The sequence below is a fragment of the Acipenser ruthenus genome, chromosome 5 (genome assembly GCF_902713425.1).
Source record: "Acipenser ruthenus chromosome 5, fAciRut3.2 maternal haplotype, whole genome shotgun sequence".
Classification (NCBI taxonomy): Eukaryota; Metazoa; Chordata; class Actinopteri; order Acipenseriformes; family Acipenseridae; genus Acipenser; species Acipenser ruthenus.
Window position 1 is genome coordinate 71,522,515 of NC_081193.1, and position 19,267 is coordinate 71,541,781.

A 19,267-nucleotide genomic window follows, 5' to 3' on the forward strand; every position below is an offset into this window, starting at 1 on the left:
AATTTGTGTGACAAACTTTTATTTTTAGCTTTGTTTTGTTTTCTTTATTAAATCTGACACTCGTGACAGTCTGTGTATTGTTAATAAATCTGCACGCCTACGTGGCATGTCAACACCCAATGCTCTGTGTCTGCCTCAATGACGACCCACACACTGTTACAGTGCCACATGACATATACTTTTGTAAAGGAGAATAATATAGTTATAATTTGCTATTGGTTGTTAAACACATCCATTTTTTTGTCTGTATTCATTGAAGTTGTACAGCTTTGAATGATTTCATTTGAAGATGTTTGGCTGAGACAGACTAGGACACCATACTAAATACACAATGCTAACCTTATAGCCAAGCAGAATGAAAACATAGAATATAACAATCTGTATTGGGGATGTTATTTTTATTAAATGTTTACATTGCACACACATCATGTACATATTAGTGAACTATGAATAGAATTTTCTTTAATGTTCATACAGACTTAATAAATATAACATATTTGTTTAATGTTTAGGTTACAGTGCTCTAAAAACTACTTAAATACAGCTAACAATCAGAATGTAACCCAAAAGAAGCATTTCAAGAGGTAAGAATGTAACAGCTGAGAGTGAGGTACAACGCTGGTAAATATTAAAAGTATTTTAGATAATATGAAGATATTATGAAAAGAAAACTGAACAGGATAGCAGTATGTAATAGTTATAGAAATAATACATTTCATATAGTAATCTTTCAAATTGCTTGGCTTCATTTTGCTGTGCAGGCTTGAGGAATGCTCTACGTTGGTCGTGTCTGGCCAAAACGGGTCTTGGGCCTAATACAAATAAAAATACTTGTTGAACTTTACCTTTTCTATATCTGGAGTTTTCAGAATGGTAGCAATTTATTTTTTAACATAATCCCATAAACCAACTGGGGAATATATTTCTCAACTTTAAAATCTAGAGCATTATCCAGGACAAATAATTTTTGTTAAAAACATTGTTGTGTATACAGATCATGCTCCCTCTGGAAACAATGCTGTTGCATGATCTGGATACACTCTGGTGTTTATAAGAGAAATTCTCTTTCTCCTGGCAAACAAGCACATAGTCTCACAATCATATTAAATTAAACTGTAAATAAAAAGCTGTAAAAATGTTATCAAATGCAACACCCTGTTGCAATTGGTGCAGAACCTTTTGGTGATGAAGAGGAAATACTGTATCTGATGACAAACTTTCTTACAAGCACAATTACAAAGAACACATACATTACCTAATGTTCTTCTCTGTGCTGGGCTGACGAGTGTTTGCTTGTAAATTGGATTTAAATTGAGATTCCAGTCTTGAGTAAATACCACCTGCATACTAAAACAGGATAACAAGGATTGAAATTAGTAAAGTCAACTCCCCCACCTCACCTCACCTCACCTCACCTCAGCTCTTAAGGCCGGGTCACACAGGCGAGTTTTGTCGACAGTAACAAGGGAACAACAGCTGTTGCCGGCTTGTCACCTTGTGTGACCACCCTGGTCAATACCCCTGCGATGTGTCTCCCACTTAGGATGATGTTCTATTTTTCAGGTGACACAAGGGCAATATTTTCAATACCAGCCAATCATTGTCATAAGGTTTGTTTTTTGTGCAAGTTTTTTAAACAAGTAATACAATAATATTTCATAACTCAGGGCCGAACCCAAAACTTTCTTGTTTTTCTACTCTCCTCTTCCTCATCTAACATCGCTATTAAAGCAGTGGAAGCAGCTGTCCTTCGCAGCATGTTTACGTCTCATGACAAAAACATGCATTCCAATTGATTTGCATTACGTTGTTGCCTGTGTGTGGTCAGCTTGCAGGTGCCATCAACAAAAGTCACATGTGGGACCAGGCCTTCACAGTACTAATGCTAATGATGTTTTTGTATTCTTTCTATGAATGATTGAGACCATTATGACCAGATTAAAGCTTTTCAACTGCACTGCAAAACCATTAAAAAAAATGACATCAATTGACGTGCGCCCCATTTTGTAGCTCACTGAATACAAACACATAGAGGTAGCCGGACAGGAACACTTACTTCTTTTGTTTCCTTAGACTTACGATCCATGTCTCCAAATCTTATCTTGGTGAGATGCCCAATAATTTCAACCATTCTTCGTTGATCTGCAAAAACAGTATTATCTACAACTAATATATATGTGCGTGTGTAAACTATGCATCAGCTGCAGAGTCACTTACAGCGTCTCACCCGAAAGACAGAGCACAAGGAGGTTAAATGTCTTGCTCAGGGTCACACAATGAGTCAGTGGCTGACCTGGGGTTTGAACCAGGGACCTCCTGATTACAGGCCAGTTTCTTTAACCACTGGACCACACAACCTCCCTTTCATTTGTCATTCACTATATTTCAATGAGTATTATCAAATATTATAACTAAATAGCTAAGGAAATGACCCTACCTTCTTCCCTTTGAGCATCCTGGTTATATCGCATGGAGCGAGTGCTGTCCCATTTACTTTTTGGAATACTTACGCTGTAAAGAAAGAGATTTATTACACTATTTGTGAAGAAAATGCATCAGTGGATCCGTGCAGCTATTTAATGCTGCACTTCACTGCGGTTCACCGTGTGCTACTTGCATTAAGGAATGCAGTTGACACATTTGCCATAGGAAAAGCAGGGACTGGTACTGGGAGGCTGAACTAAAGAGTGAATTTTCTGTGAGTTTCAGTTCTTGGACACTTAAAATGTTTTTCATAGTCAAAAAAATTAACTTCCCGAGTTGTTTTTCCTTTTACAATAATCTGAACTCACAGGAACAGTACATTTCAGAGATGGTGAGAAAGGTGAAACAGGTTCAATTTAACACACACACACACACACACACACACAAAACACTTACGTGAAAGCTGTTGTATCTCGAGTAGGTGCCTGAAAGATATGAACAATACAGAGGTAATGGATTTGTGAGGTGGACTTTTGTCCTCTGGGGACAAAACTGACACCACGAAACTGCACTAACTGTCCACTTTTAACCTGCACTGTTGAATATTAACACAATGCATGTGAAAAGTAAAACAACATTGAGCTCAATATGAATTCCAAACAGCACCAGTGTTCCATACCTTTTCTTGTGTTTTTTCCTTCCTTTGAAAGCTCGGGGACGACATCTGCCTCTTTAGCGGTTTAGAAACTTTCCTGGCTTTTTTAGCACCTAATAAGGAAATAATGTGTATTACATTTGGACATGCTGAGACTTGAAGGACACTTAAAAGGTGATTATAATAAATAATTGTGACGAAGAGCAAATGAATCCGAATCAACAATCTCCCTCTCGACCGGTGAGGGCACTGTACAACAGGAACTGCGGGCTTCGTACTGAATGGTTGGGCAGTTCATTCCGGGGGCAGTCGGAAGCCGGCCATTCAGGAAGAGGGCGGCGTTACGGTACCTGGAGTCATCGCCCTAGTACGGTGAGCGAAGTTTCAATCATGAATTGGAGGAGACGTGATTGAACGAGCTATCGGAGGGGGCGGGGCTTAGGGTACTTTAGGGGGACGTGACGCCGTAATCGGTTCCTTTGTTGTGGTTAATGGGAGGAAACAAGGACGGGAAATGTGAATGAAACAGTGTTCCATTGATAAAAACGGTTGTGTTTGTCTTTGCCAGATGGCTGATACGAAGCCGGGAGCTGAACGCAGAAAAGCACCATCACTCAGAGCACCGCACCTGCACCAGAGCACACAGACTGGAGACGTGTTTGTGACTGTGTTGCGTGTTTTGTGTTTGAATTATTATTTCGGGACTGCAACCGCTTGTTTTGGCGCTGGCAATACCCATTGCTGGGTAGAGCCAGCTTTATTATTTAAAAACCCTCGTCAGTGATATTAAAGAACCTGACCTGTGAACTTTGTGTTTGTCCTTTGTCTGGAGCACCTTGAACCACCTGTACACCGGAGAACTACAAACCACTTTGCCACAATAATGTATATATTTTACTCTGATTGGGGGATTTCATTAATTTGCTATACAGACAAGCAAGGTAAAACCCTAAGGATAAATGAGTATGCTAACTGGAGAATAGAGAGCAGTAACTTTTTTTTTTTACTGTCCTTTATAATTGTTTGATGTTTTCAATCATTCTGAGAGGTTTTTATATTTTTGTAAACAGCTTTACTTTCTCTTAATTATCATCATCTGAAGAGGGTGTAGCTGTTAAGACACGGTTCACCTTACAGCCCACTATATATAAATACAATCCTTTTTACTGCGTCTTCCTGTGTACGAGTAACACAATAGACAGTGATACAGGTTAACAGGCAATTAAACAACTTATAAACTGAACTGCTTATAATCACTCTCGTGGGAATGTTTACCTGATTGTTCCTTTTTTTTTCAAAGTTAGAGAGAAAAACACATTTGAATTAAAACATCATCACGGTCTGTTTACTTTTGTCTTTTTTTCTTTCTTTAGGAAAATGTGGTGCATAAAAACAAGCCAATATTCCAGGTATAGTTAGTATAATAGCGCCCTCTGCTGTTTGAATGTAGGTAATCATCATCTGCTGTTAAATGTGAAAATCACCTGGGTAGTGTGGTTGCTGTTATCAGACCAGAATCTTAATGTTGTTGTACCTTGTTTCTTGGATGTTTCTTCTTCGTCTCCAACCTCATCTTCCGTTACCTCTGATCCTGTGGTATAATCTTCATCTTCTGACAGCAAAGACGGCTGTTTCTAAAAGAAAACACAGGACTTTAATAATTGGGGGTTGACCGGCATAAATTTATTGAGATTACCAAATGAAATTACACACATTTGTTGGCAATATGGAGAAATGTGTTCAAAAAGCTGAGAGCGCTTAGTTTGAGGAAAATAAATGTCTCTTCAAGGAAATATTTTGACAATGCATAAGCAAACCATGTTCACAAATATAGATTTTCAAGCCTGTACTTTAGCAGGGCAAACAGATGAATACATCGGTACAGAAGACACAGTTGGAAATTAAATGGTGTGGAATAGGGTTGGCAAGTACTGTTGATGCTGAATCACCCATCTTATATATTTAAATGTATTTATACATACAGACCAAGAGAACTCCCATGTACAGTAACCCTAGACAACACAATTAGTGAATAGTAATGATATGCAGTACTCCGATACATTATTTGTACCAGGAGTGCTCAAATCTGGGTCTCAAAGGTTTTATCGGTATCATTAAATAATTAACTGACTACTACCTGGAATAACACATAACGCAAGTTAGCAACACAGCACAGGTGAAAACAAACAGAACCGGTACTCCGTCCTGGAACTGGAACTGAAACGAATTGTCATTATTTCCTCAAGGTCAGGTACTACTTTTGCACATCAGCTGTGACCTTTAACCTCCCTTTACTAGCAGGACAATTACCACATTTTTTCAAGTGGATTTGTTTGAGTATATTTTTATGACCATAGACTGATGTCAATCTTTCACATGAATAAATAAGTAAAATTAAAAATTAAAAAATTCTAACTTACCAGTTGCAAGCTCAAATTTTTCAGCATTGAAAACTGTAAAGAAAAGACAAAAAACTTAAAATGTTGAAAACAACAAGAAAACCCCACTGTAAATACAGAATATCCAGTTAAATGGCAGTGCTTAATGGGTATTAAAGAGTATAACTCAGGAGAATTTACCTTACATCTGTATAGTAAAACCTGGTCTTCAAAATGTACTGCCCAAAATCATGTTTGGAAAATGTATGAGTTTATCTAACAAGCCAGTGGTACAATATCATAAAATAATACATTGTACATCAATGAGCTCATCTTAATCCTCAAGTGTATCTCAGTTGATGTGTCGTTGTACTTATTTGAATGAAAAACAACATAAATATAATTTCATCATTCTATTTGCTGCTGCAGCCATTTTGTAATGAATCTAAACAACCTGTCACCAAAGATTAAAAGGTCATTTAAGTATTTAGAAACTTGCAATGGATGAAAATGGCTGCCATTAAGCCAAAATTTTGTTTGACAAGACATACACTTTCATAACATTTTTCATGAATTGTCCCTGATGTAACTTAAAAAAAGGATGGTGAGTAAGTTTCCAACAGTCCCTACTAATGAAATTTTTAAAAAAGTGTTTGAAGCAAGCACAGTGAATAAATAAATACAAATAACTGGAATGTGAACTCACAGCTGTAACCTCCCCAGTTTTCTGTCCCCTCCATGGACTGGACTCCAGCAGTATATCACAATCAAGGGCTTTTTCTTCTGAACCAACTGAGTCTGCATCACTAATCAAGACAGAAGCATTTCTCGTCAAAACATTTTTTTTTTAAGTAGTACTACACAAATGAACAAAACATGGAATACTGCATGTTTTTATCTTAACAAGGAACCAGCTAGTGAACGAGCCTTGAAGAAAGGAAATGTCAAATCTCATGAATCAGTTGGACATGTAAACTGTATGGGGTAATCAATGGATGACAACTAATGTGTTAACCTTTTCAGAGTCTATTATGAGAAACAGTTGTATAACCTCTCCCGGTTTATCAATAAGAGACCTTGACATTTTTTATGTTGCCAAAATAAACGTTGTAGCACTTTAAAAAATAAAAAAAATCTGGGCACGTTTCAAAGAATGTATTATAAATCCAACCCCATGTTTAAAACACACATCCTGTATATACCCAGCATGACTGAGCTGTCTTTGGTCATAAAGTGTGCTCCTCTTGTACACTACCCTTATGAAAAACGCCAAAATCACTATAAAGAATACTATTAAGAACGTTTACTGTAACACACCTAGTATGTTAAGCGAGACCTCTTTATGATGCATATATTCTCCAAAAGTTTGTAAAAGGGTATAAAGGTTATGAAAAGCACTCCAGAAGCAGCTGTTTTTTAATATCCCGTCCAAAATACTGAAGTTTTCTTTTAGATCATGTCATTATTCTAATGGTATTTGGTAGCAATATTATTTCTGTAGAACAATGTAAAGATGAATGCAACACTTAAAACAAACATGCACTAATTAGCAAAAAGCGGTGCCACTGGTACGAGACTCTCTTACCTTTCTGGAACTGAAGGGTACGGCACACAGACTACCTCCCTGTGTATTAGCAGGTCGTTCAGAAGTCTTGTTTGAGGTGCATCAGTCTGATGATCACCGCAGTCCCCTTTGCCAGATATATTCACTACATGGTCTTTCACTTGACATCCCTGTTTTGTTTTGTTGGTGTACAGTTGTGTTAATGTAAAATCACATTTTTTATGATGTTAACATTACTATTAAAATGAAGAGAGTGCAAACCACAGTTTTAAAACCAAGTTCTTATTAGCAGTAGCAAAAGTGGAATATCCTTTGTTTTATGTGGATAAGTATATAGATAAAAAGTTACTGTTGATACTTTCTGGTGTCTAATGACTTAATGTGCTGCACCTCACTCAAATGGTCTAGCTGCAATAAAAGAAATGTGTCCTGCAGCAAAGGAACCAGGATGCAGCCGTTTACCTTTAGCATTGTATATGAAATATCTTCATATCCTGAATTTATGTATAAAAATAACCAAAATACTCTTAGCACTCAAGGGGGGGGGAGGGAGACAGTAACAATTTTAATAAAGCTCATCGATAAAAATACATTTTAAGGCATTGGTTAGCACGCCTGTAATACACAGTACAGAGCTCCCCTTTAATAAGGCGGCCCTTTATACTGCAGAACAGGTTATAAGGCGGTACAGTCATGGCTCCCATTTGCCCCATAATGCCATTACACTAACACTATTATTCTCATTAGAAGGCAGAACAAAAACAGCACGGTCTCCTAACTATGGCTTCCGACTACAGCGTTATAAAGGTATTCATCTGTGCTACTATACTTTACTGTACTTTTGCCATAGTACACCGCTGTATGATTTCACATAAGAACATTCAAAATACTGTATGTGGGTCCCCTTTAGTACATTTAAATAGAGGGTGAATCAATTATAATGTCAACTCCCTTATAAAAGTTTACTACAGTGAATTAGCACTGTAACTTTACAACTTTCCCATTCTTTTCCCATGGTTATATTATGCACTTACTACAGTTTGCCTGGGATTGCCATGATTTTAAAACGCTCTACCGTACCTTTAAGTGCTCTAAAATGCTTATGTATGCTTTATCATGCTCTCACCATGATTTATTACACTTTGATATGCTTTTATAATGGCTGCTCTAAAAAAGCAAACACAGGTCTTTTTTAACTAGCGAATAACATAAAAAAAACCTACTTTGCAGGTGCAGTGTAAATTAAACATTTTCAGAAAAGCTTCATACTCACTTTAGGGATTTTAGTGGGGTCAAAACGCAGCACTTTCTGTTTACAGCAGGGGTAAATGCCAACGCCAGGGAAGCCCAGCTCACTGGTAACACCTGGGTAGTGCACTGGCTCAGGGTGATAGCGACAGTGAGACAACTCAGTGCACAAAAACACCTATGAAGATCAACAGCAAGGGGAGACACCTTTACGATGATGAAAGCAATATCGCTGAACGTACAAGCACACATTTGGTATGCACAGTGTATATCTAGTGAGCCTTGGGACGAACATGGGTCCCTTCGTTTAATAGTAACTTCAATAGTGCCAAAATCTAAAAAGCAGTCTGAAAGTATTGGGCTATCCTGGGCAAACCTCTACACAGGGGGTGTGATTAGAAACACAACCTCACTACACTGTCATTCAGTGTCAAGTTCCTGTTTAGAAGACATGGTAAACACTGGTATTAGATGATTTTAAAACTATATTCTATTACTCTATGCTCCTGTAAAGTCTGAAAATATTAGCCTGTATCTTGAACATACAAACCTCTGTAATACAAAAGCCAAAAACTACCCACCTGTATGAAGTATCCTACGTGCTGTATGTGTATGACTGTAGACATAATATTCACCTTGCCTGTATTTCATATACAAATAACCACAGAAAAGTTCTCACTTGTTTACCATATTTATTAAGTCTGTTTATTTAATAAACATGATCCTACTGATACTGTATTTATAATAGGATACGTTTTGGTACCATACTGTGAACTTGTATTCAGAGTATAATCTAGTACACAAAATTGCTTGCTGGCTGAACTATAAAGGCTGCCTTTGCATTTCCTTCTTACTGAAGCATCAAAAGACCAGACTGATAAAATATTAAAAAGTAGCTATATTTGTGTTGCTTGCTAACAATTATTCAAAAGTCATTTTTTAATTTCTTTAAAATATTATACATAAAAATCAGAATGCAAATCAATTCAACCCCTACTTGTTTGCATTGAGAACAGGTCAGGTAGTTGACAGTTCCCCAAATCCTCCAGTACACAAGACTCCAGGACTTCAATTCCTCATATAAGCAGCTTAAATATTCATGAACTTCCCAGCTTTTATCTCTGCTCACACACAAAAAAAAACCAGTAGATATTAGTTATCATTTTTAATTATATTTTAAAGGGATGTTACAGATTTCACCCAAAAAGTGGAGTAAAAGCCATTAACCTTACACAGCTATGGCCAAAAGTTTTGCATCACCTAGAATTTTAAAATTGAGATAACAAAAAAAAAACTATAATAAACTACATGAACATAATTTAGATCTTTTGTTTAACATCATGTAATCAAAGAAACTACAAAATGATATCGCAAAAGTCTACAGGAAGCCACAATAGTACTACAGTATTTCATGTTAGATTTCAAAATGCCACATTTTTCCATTTTTGTCAGTTTTTAATTAAGTACTATGGAAAACTACAAATCAATAGGCAATTCAATATGTTAACGTTACATTTCGACTTTATGAAGCAACATTTGTTAATTCTATAAGGGAATTCAAAACGGTTGGCCATAGCTGTAGATTCAGCTGTTAATGCTGTAAAGGATGTAAAAAATATTAATAGGGGTGTATTAAACTATATGGATTTTGATGTTTTATTTGTGAAGAGTCCGAAAATAAAACAGGACAAGACTTCTCTCTAATCTGCGTGAATGTGCAGAATTAAATCATGATTAAATATGTTTGTTTTTTTTAAATAAACGTAAGATCATTTTTTAACTTGAAAACAGTAAAAAGATCAAAACAGAGAATCAGGGATCGAGGGAGCCTGTGTGTTAATAGACTCGCTAATCATTTTTGTGGAGCTTCATGCAAGTGTCAGCTCATTTTCAGAATGTGCAGATCTTGTTTTATTTTCAATGTGTTAGACTAGAATGAAGTACAAATACAGGTTACTAAATTGTGGCAGAGGATGAAGGATCTACCATCCTGTAATATACCCACACCACATTGAGTGCTAATATTTACTTAGCTGTTTTAACATATAATTACAGAAGGCACTAGCCAAACATTTGTCTACTTAATTTGATCAACCTTTACCTTGCCGGCCACAGCTGGATTTTTGGGGTGTTTTACATCACTGGGGAATAAACCTGGATTCAATCCAGCCGGATTCTTAGTTACAGTAAAATGTTGATCAAATAAACCCCTTAGTGGTTTAACTTTGCCATACCTGATGTGGTTGTATATAATATTTCCATGCATATCAATGTTGATTTTCCCTGGAACACAGGAGACCTTTTTCTCAGTTTCCTTGGTCAGCAGTTTATTGCAAACACTACATCTGTGGGTAAAAAAGCAAGGTTTCACTTTGTGTTTTTCTTAACAAATGAATGAAAATAAATCAAACGAGGCACACTTTATAGCACAATACCTGTAAAGGGTAGAAGCATTTCCAGGGGAATCGGGATTCTTAAACTCAGGGTCAAAAAGTCTCTCAATCTTTTTGTGGAACAATTTGCTGCCAAGAAGCACAATAATATTTATAATAGAAACAGTGGATATCAGACAACCACGTTCTCTATGAACGATATGTAACAAAATACAGGTAAGGGGGCAGAAGTGAACAGATACAGGTAGTGGACAAAAAAATGGAAACACCAATGTAAAGTCACTTAATAGGGTGTTGTGCCACTATGGTATCCCGCTCTGTGGAGTTCTCGGTGGATTGTTTTTGATGAAACTGGCTGCTTGCGCCCCAGGTTGAAATTTGCAGTCAATTGATCTGCAGTTGCTCGCCTGTTTTGCCTTGCACTTCAAATTAATGCACGGATATGACGATTCTGGAGTATGCGCTTCCGCCCACTGTTGCCCTTTGCTGATGATGTCTTTCCCTCGGAGTTAAATGCCGACATCACCTTAGACACCGTTGTTCGTGAAACATCAGCAAGTTGAGCTGTCTTGGTCACTGAAGCTCCTGCCAAACACGCCCCAACAATCACCCATCTTTCAAAGTCACTGAGGTCTCCTCTTGCAGCCACGCTAGCCATAATTATAGGCAACCAAGCCTGTCCAGCATTTTTATACATGACCCTAAGCATTCTGGGATGTTATTTGCTTAATTAACGCATGAGCCACACCTGTGTGGAAGCCCTTGCTTTCAATATACTAGGTGTCCCTCATTTACCCAGGTGTTTCCATTTTTTTGTTCACTACCTGTATGTTCACAATGTGATTCTCTAACCCAGAGGTAGGCAACCTTGGCTCTTTCAGTCCATTTCATTACAAGACAAAGTTTTCATCATGTTCTTTATTATTCCATTGGTCTTCAACAGGGTCAATTACTGTAGATATTTAATGGAATGGTTGAAACAGTCTTGCAATAGAATGGAAGAGCCAAGGCTGCCTACCACTATGGTTCTACCTTAGGAAGAAGCACTTTTGCTGGGCCCACCATATTTTGTGTAGATCTAGGTACACACACACACTAAATGGTTTGCATTTTCATAATGGAAACATTTCATTTCCATAGTCTGTCAGTTGAAAATAACCACGCAAACCACACTTGTGCCAGGGTTCTGACACTTTCTGAAACTAGATCTACCGGCACCAACTTTGTTGTTCAAATGAAAGAAAGCAGAAGGGCATGAAACGGTGATTGATTCAGTCAGTTCTGCTCAATACACAAATGCACAAGGAACATATTTTCAAAGCTTTTATTCAAATTAAGAAAACCCCCTGATTATTTCATAAAACTAGAAACCGACATAGAGATAATGTTTGTTTCTCAGCTTTGTTACATTAAATGTGGAATTTTCACCTGTCAAAAAATGGGAGAGGATACAAAAAACGGATCTGAAAATGTGGTCTTCTGTGCTTTAATGACATTCAATGGGCAAGTTTAACATTACTAATCGTACGTATGATAATACATCAGCGCCTCTTTCAATTTACATTGAAGAACAGAAGTCTGAACATGTAGTTTTGATTATTTTTACACACACACACATGCATTTGCCTCTTTTTGGGAAGGGTTTTAAACAAAAATATCTGAACTTCAACTACTGTGCATTGGGACCTATTTTCAAAATGTTTACTTTAGTCTTTAATTAACTTCAGTTTTTTTGAAAGGAGAAAAACAGTTGATTATCTGACAAAACTAAAAACAATATACAATCTCTTAAACATTCTCAAGGTGTTTATTTCTCCGAATTTTAACATTATCATGTATTTATTTGCAGTGTCTTCAAAGTCCAATAACAAAAATGTTACCTGGGAAAAAGTATGTGTTGCACTTTGTTATTTTTACCAAGCTTGAAGAATTCATTCGCAACTTTTCCAGAAGTATTTTCTATGCAAAAGAATTCAATGACAACAAGAAGCAAGACTTCCCATTTGAAACTTTCCTTTCCTTACGTTTATTTTAGTATTTCTAAACATAGCACTATTGACTGTTTTATAGCTGTGGGTGACTTAATCAATATACAACTGTTTACAACCATTCAAAGTGGTTGTGTCCGGTGGGTAGCCCTGTCCGTGTAAATTGTGTGTGTGTGTTTTATTATTTTTGTATTTAAGTTTTGCAGAATGTGGCTGGGCTTTAATTGATTAATTGAGGATCAATTAAGCCCAGCCACATTCTATATAAAGGGAGCCAGATCCTTTGTTTGGGACAGCCAGTTGAGGGAGAAGCTGCAGCAGGGTGTGCTCTCAGTCCAAGCACCGTGATCACTCAGCTTGGGTGCTGTTTTGTTTTGAAGTGTTTTTGTTTAACCCTTTTATTCGGAGTTCCTGTATTGTTACTAAAAGGCCGTGTCAGTGGTAAAACTGCAGCTTCCTGACTCTGGGTCTGCTTCTTGCCATTCAACAGCCTTGGCCGTGACGCTATTCTTTCACAGTGGTATGAAATGAACATTCCATCAATTACAACCATATTATATTTAATACTCAATACTTAAATTACCTTTTCAATTTATCCTTTTTGTCTTTTATGTCATCTGCTTCATTGTGAGTGAACAGGTCTGATATCCGTGTAGCTAAGTCAGAATTGATGCAGTTCATACTGCAAGGTGTAGCTACAATTTCACTCATGTGCTTGTGACAGAACTGGATGCATTCTTCAACCTGAAAAAGAAAACAACGACACAGTACTTGTTTACACAGGTGGTGCAGTACACACAGTAACATGCATTGAATGCTGTTTCTCTTGATACTGTCAAGGTCCTGTGCAACCATACACACAGAGGACACACTTTTACAATACTTACTAATGAATCCATCTTCAGAAATTCGGAAGATATTAGGATTGAAATCACATTAGATGGTTCTGAAATGAGAACATGTGAAAAGGTTTTCCAACTTGGGTATTTATATATTATCTCATGAAAAAAAAAATTATTTAATGAAATGCATTTTTTCTGGTTAAGATAAACTCACTTTGTTTTGAAGTTTGAAGCCAATTCCATTTGAAATGGGGAAAAGTGTTACAATCTCATGTTAAACAGTTCATCACATGCATCATGATGGTATGTATGGTATATTGACATTTGTATTATCCATATCTTGATACACAGATATATCTTGCGTTGTAATACAGAGTGTGATGTGACAGTGGGGCTCAAATGATTTGCCAGCAGTACAATTTAAAGCAGAAATTAAAAGCGGTACCTAGTTTGGGCTGGTCATTGTTTTCAGTGCTTGTTCCATTCCTCTTCACGTAGTTCATGAGCCAATCGAAGATCTGGACATCGCAGTGTACTGAGATGTCTACCTCTTCCCAGCGCTGCGCATCCACTGACAGGTACTCAGCAAAGTACTTCATCTCGTTGATGAGGAGGTCACGTGGGCAAACAAAATCTTGCTTTAAGCTTTTGGCTTCGTCACAGACATGAATCACCATGTTTGGCCTTGATATAAAAGGGAATCAAGCAATTCCAAGGTTAAACAACTTTAAACATAATTACATATCCGGCCTTTGAAGAAAATAAAACCTGTGCTGGTTAGTGAAGGGGCAGGGTATTTGTTGCTAGCTTTACTTCAGTCAGCCTTTTGTGTTTAGTGAATACTTCTAGACACATGCTAATCCAAACTAGTTGGGACAGCTGGAGACCCCCCCTACCCCCACCCCCCCCAAAAAAAAAAAAAAAAATTACTATTGGTTGTCCTACTGTAATCCATATACATATGGATTAATCCATTACCTTGGAATTATTGATATGAAGGCTTTAGTAAATGTTTTTTGACATTGTGAGAATTGTATTTTGCACACCCTTGTGTTCTGTACATGCCTACCCTTGATTTTCTTCAGTTTTCTCTCCTTCCTGATCAGTGCAATTGTTTTCATTCTCTACAGATACATTTCTCCCTAAAGGTGCTCCAGACAGACCTAAGATATATACAAAAAAATATGGTCATTACGGTAGAAAAGGGGGTATGCAACTTAATTAGACACTTGTTACGGGTCTGAAATATCCTAGCTACCTTAACCAATGTATTCTTTTTGTATTTATTTTTCGATTTCAGTCATCACATTCTGGTGACATGTGACACTGTAGCTCCTACCCATTAATCCTATCAGACTCAGATGACTGCCCCCAGTGGACGGAAGAAAAAACACATTTGTTCTATTTTATATTTCTGGCTGATGCATTTTACCAAACTGTAGCAAGTGGAGTGTTGCAGTGGAAATATGTCTGAGAACTGTATTAATGCCACAGGTGTGCTTTAAAAAATAGCCCCCTGTACGTATATGGTGACTGAAACAGAAAGTGATGTACAAAGTGAATCTAAACAAGACAAAGAATCCAATAGTTAAGATAACTTTTATGTTTCATACCTGTACCAAGCTGCAGCGTGTGGTGTTTAGATGGGAAACTCAAGGGCTTAAAAAATAATAATTATTAGAAATAGTCCTACCTGTTACTGAGATAGTGTTCTGACTGTTTCGAGTTTCCCCAAGTTCTCCATGTGAGTCCATCAGTGTGGATTTAATGTATGCAGACAATGTTTCTGTGGGGGACCCCCCACTGGCCGTTAGAGGATTGCACTGGTTATCAACATAGGGCAATGTGCCATTGTTTTTCAGTTCTTCAAATCTCCTTGCACACTGTAAGTCATCACAATTACTATGCATGTCTTCAAATGAAATGAGTAGTAACTATCACCACAGAAATAGTCACCAAAAAAACATATTTTCTTCCTAATAAGAACATGATCCCACAGAGGCAAACACAGTACCAGGGATTTTAAGTCACTTTTCTCTCCAACACAATCGTGAATGTCTTGTACTGAAATTCCCTCCTTGTTGCATTTTGTTGCTTTGTCAAAGCAAAAAACAAAAGCAACAAAACGCAAAGGATAAAAAACGAAATAAAAACCAAAAATCAGACAGGTTCAATCTAAAGTTTTGCACTTACCTCTTTAGGTGTGAAGCCTGGCACAAGTCTTGCAACGTTCTCCCAGTTTATGGGCTGAGGTACGCCCCAAAGGGAACTTAAAATCATATCCAAAACCATCCCATTATTATCGCATGGGAAGTTGTTATTTACAGAACAAAAGTGGCTCATGTCTGTAAACAATAACACATCACATGTTGTTCATTACATTTTGAAACAATTTATTATTAATGTGTGTGTATGTATATATATATATATATACAGTCATCTCCAAAATTATTGGCACCCTTGATAAAGATGAGCAAAAAAGGCTGTGCAAAATAAACAACACAGGTAATGAGCTATATTTTATGTTCAAATATATGGGAAAACCATATTCTTTTATTCTAATACAATTGCTCAGAGAAAAAAGTTTTTTTTATTAACAAGTAATAAAAAATGTTCTCAAAAAGATAGGTGTCAGAATTATTGGCACCCCTAAAGATTCTTATAAATAAAATCAAACAAAATTAAATCTGCATTAACATTCTACTTCTTTAAGTTCATCTCAGTCTTAAGGAACTGTATTGTGGCCTTCCATGGCTTCCTGTTTCACTGGGGTATAAAAATGAGGTAACACGCATATGAAATCCATTTGTCATCCATCACCATGGGGAAAGGCAAAGTAAAGAGACAAATGGTTGTTGACTAATAAATCAGGCAATGGGTACAAAACAATAGCTAAAAAACTAAATATACCACTTACCACTATTAGGGCAATATAAGTTCAAAAACACTGGAACAGTGGTGACCTTGCCTGGCAGAGGACGCAAGTGTATCTTGCCCCCACGCACAGTGAAGCAGATGGTTCGGGAGGCAAAGGGAAATCCAAGGGCCACAGCTGGAGAATTACAGAACTTGGTTGCATCTTGGGGTCACCAAGTCTCCAAATCTACAATTAGACGCCACCTCCATGCCAATAGGCTATTTGGAAGGGTTGCCATAAAAAAACCTTTATTGAGAGCAAACAACAAACGTAAGTGCCTGCAGTTTGCTAAATGGCATTGGCACTTCGAATGGAACCGGGTGCTATGGTAAGATGAGACGAAAATAGAGCTCTTTGACCACACACATCAGCGGTGTGTTTGGCGTCGAAAGAAGGATGCGTGTGCAGAAAAGAACCTGATACCTACTGTAAAATATGGTGGTGGATCTTTGATGTTATGGGGCCGTTTTGCTTCCACTGGTCCTGGGGCCCTTGTTAAGGTCAACAGTATCATGAACTCTACCCAGTACCAGGACATTACCAGGAGGCTGAAACTTGGCCACAAGACAATGACCCCAAGCACACATCAAAATCCACAAAGAAATGGTTAATTGACCACAAAATCAACATTTTGCAATGGCCATCTCAGTCTCCGGACTTGAACCCCATTGAAAACCTGTTATCCTTGCAAGGGGAGGGTGCACAAAGTACTGTAAACAAGGGTGCCAATAATTGTGACACTTCATTTTTTTTTGGAAATAAATTCATAATTTGAGAAATGTGTAATTTTGGTTGATTCCATTGAATCATTAATAAAGTCCAATATATTCCACATGTTGGAAAATTACAATATAGCTCAGTACTGGTATTATTTATTTTATACAGTCTTTTTTGCTCATCTTTATCAAGGGTGCCAATAATTTTGGAGGTGACTGTATATATCTATATATATCCACACACACACACATATATTATATATATTGTAGCGTGCACGGGGGAGAAGGCAGCAGCAGGGCTGGTAGGTGACGTAATCACAAATGAAGACATGAGCCAGATATACGCTCCTTGCAAGGGAGCCGGCTCTTTTGTACAGCGGTATCGGCGCTATGCTTTAGTGCGAGAGGTCCAGGGTTCGCGTCCGCCCTCCGCCTGTGTGTGGATTGCCTCGCCCTGTGTGATGCGCCTGCCTGCTGGAGCTGCTTCGCTACAATATATATATATACACACACACACATTCATATATACGGTATAGGCCAATACAGGTCTACTGTGCTTTACTGATAAGGAAGGACACACATTTAGAGTTTCCTTTTACTCTTAAAAATACAGCGCATGACACCTTTAATTAAGGGTAATATACTTTATTCAGTCTGTTTTTTTTAATTTGTGAGAAACAGTCAAGAAAGGGACTCCTCAGATTTCACTCAACAGATGAAAATAAGGCATGCAAATCTTTCTTTAACTTAATATAGCAATATTTATATATATAATTAAAATACATGTTTGCTATAACTGCATTTTTAGACTTAAGAAATGCAAGTGCATGACAGGCTAGATTCATGGAATTATTTTGCTTATTACCACTAAGTGACATTCCACATAAAGTGGTACTCCGGAAGTGGCCAACACACTAGGATTTGCTTGAAAGAAAACGGAACAGTGTGGGTCATAAGAAACCTTGGAATATGATTCCCCCCTCCCCTTTTTAGAGTATGGTACATGTTCATCTGTTGTTTTTTTTTTGTTTTTGTTTTTTTATAGAGCAATTGCAGATTTCAAATGCACTTTGTGCATTGTCTGTATCTCTGCAAATGACTACTGTCTAGAAAGGAATTACCTGGATCTTGTGCAGATGTTCAAATAGGACCTCTGGATCTCTTTGTGAGAATGACTCTACAACAATAAAAGCCAAAGTATGAGCAGGAAACACACACAAACAGACCATTGGTAGCTCCAGCTCCTACCCATCAACCCTTTCAGATGCAGAACACTGCCCCACCCTTTAAACTGGGTTTATTTTCCCCAAGGACATCATGGTATCTCTCTTTGTGCGTGATTTTATAGTTACTGTTCCAGAAGGAATTGCCAGAACAAAAAATAAAGAAAGTAACTTTTACATAACGGTAGACACACAGAAACGGTCCTAATAGAAAGTGAAAGGCAGCACACGAATGCATGACTGTGAACCCATATTTTAATTATCATCATGTTACTGGGTTGTCATTCCGCTATTGTCACAAAAAAAATGCAGTGGCATTTACTATTGGGCAAGTAATTACATTACCTTACCTTACATACTACAAAATGCGCGATCATTTGCGTTGTATAGTTAACTTTTGTGTGCTGCTGAAATGCACTTTTAAAAACCTATATATATATATATATATATATAATATTTAGGTAATCCGTCTGCACACACTTTACTTCACAGGAAACGCTTACACAAGTACATGCTGTTCCGGCTAAAGCCAAAATCATGTATCTAAAAAGTTCCATTAATATTGACCGTGTATTATCACAGTATACAAATTAATACCAAACAACCATTAAATTTGAGTTCTGCAATAACAATTTGAAACATGCAATACAAAACTTACTTTCTCATATGTTACTCTTCTTTCTTTTAGATTAGCACATTTTCTAATTGCTATTATTCTAATTGCTATTACAATTTTTAAAATGCTGATCAGGTATAATATTAACTCTGTTAAAATGACAGCTAGCTTCTATCCAGAGTCTACAATAAAAACAGTTTGACTTTGAAATACTGCAGTAAAAAAAAAAACATCCTCAATTTACTCTGACAATGGCAAGGTTTGACCGACGGGTCAGTGGGACAATCAACATTAGCCTGTATA

The 19,267-nt window shown here is 37.2% G+C and overlaps 1 protein-coding gene across 1 annotated transcript; it reads right to left on the reverse strand.

Moving 5' to 3' along the window:
* Positions 1-383: 383 nt before the first annotated feature.
* On the reverse strand, positions 384-19,265 carry sanbr (SANT and BTB domain regulator of CSR). The gene is made up of 22 exons (XM_034003769.3): positions 19,007-19,265; positions 18,247-18,302; positions 15,686-15,837; positions 15,186-15,375; positions 14,562-14,655; positions 13,938-14,176; positions 13,538-13,596; positions 13,234-13,394; positions 10,705-10,791; positions 10,504-10,614; positions 9,267-9,390; positions 8,295-8,447; positions 7,043-7,191; positions 6,164-6,263; positions 5,500-5,532; positions 4,614-4,713; positions 3,104-3,192; positions 2,881-2,909; positions 2,438-2,511; positions 2,057-2,142; positions 1,256-1,347; positions 384-812 (listed from the first exon to the last, which is right to left on the reverse strand). The coding sequence occupies exons 3-22, from the start codon at positions 15,833-15,835 to the stop codon at positions 776-778; spliced, it is 2,157 nt and encodes a 718-aa protein (XP_033859660.1). The 5' UTR covers positions 15,836-15,837; positions 18,247-18,302; positions 19,007-19,265; the 3' UTR covers positions 384-775.
* Positions 19,266-19,267: the final 2 nt, after the last annotated feature.

Coding starts and splice junctions, on each gene's coding strand:
- sanbr (XM_034003769.3), bottom strand. CDS start 15,835: ATGAGCCACTTTTGTTCTGTAAATAACAACTTCCCATGCGATAATAAT. Junction 10,792..13,233: donor AAAAAGGATAAATTGAAAAG/GTAATTTAAGTA, acceptor GCTTCTTGGCAG/CAAATTGTTCCACAAAAAGA. Junction 813..1,255: donor AGCACAGAGAAGAACATTAG/GTAATGTATGTG, acceptor TATTTGTATTAG/GCCCAAGACCCGTTTTGGCC.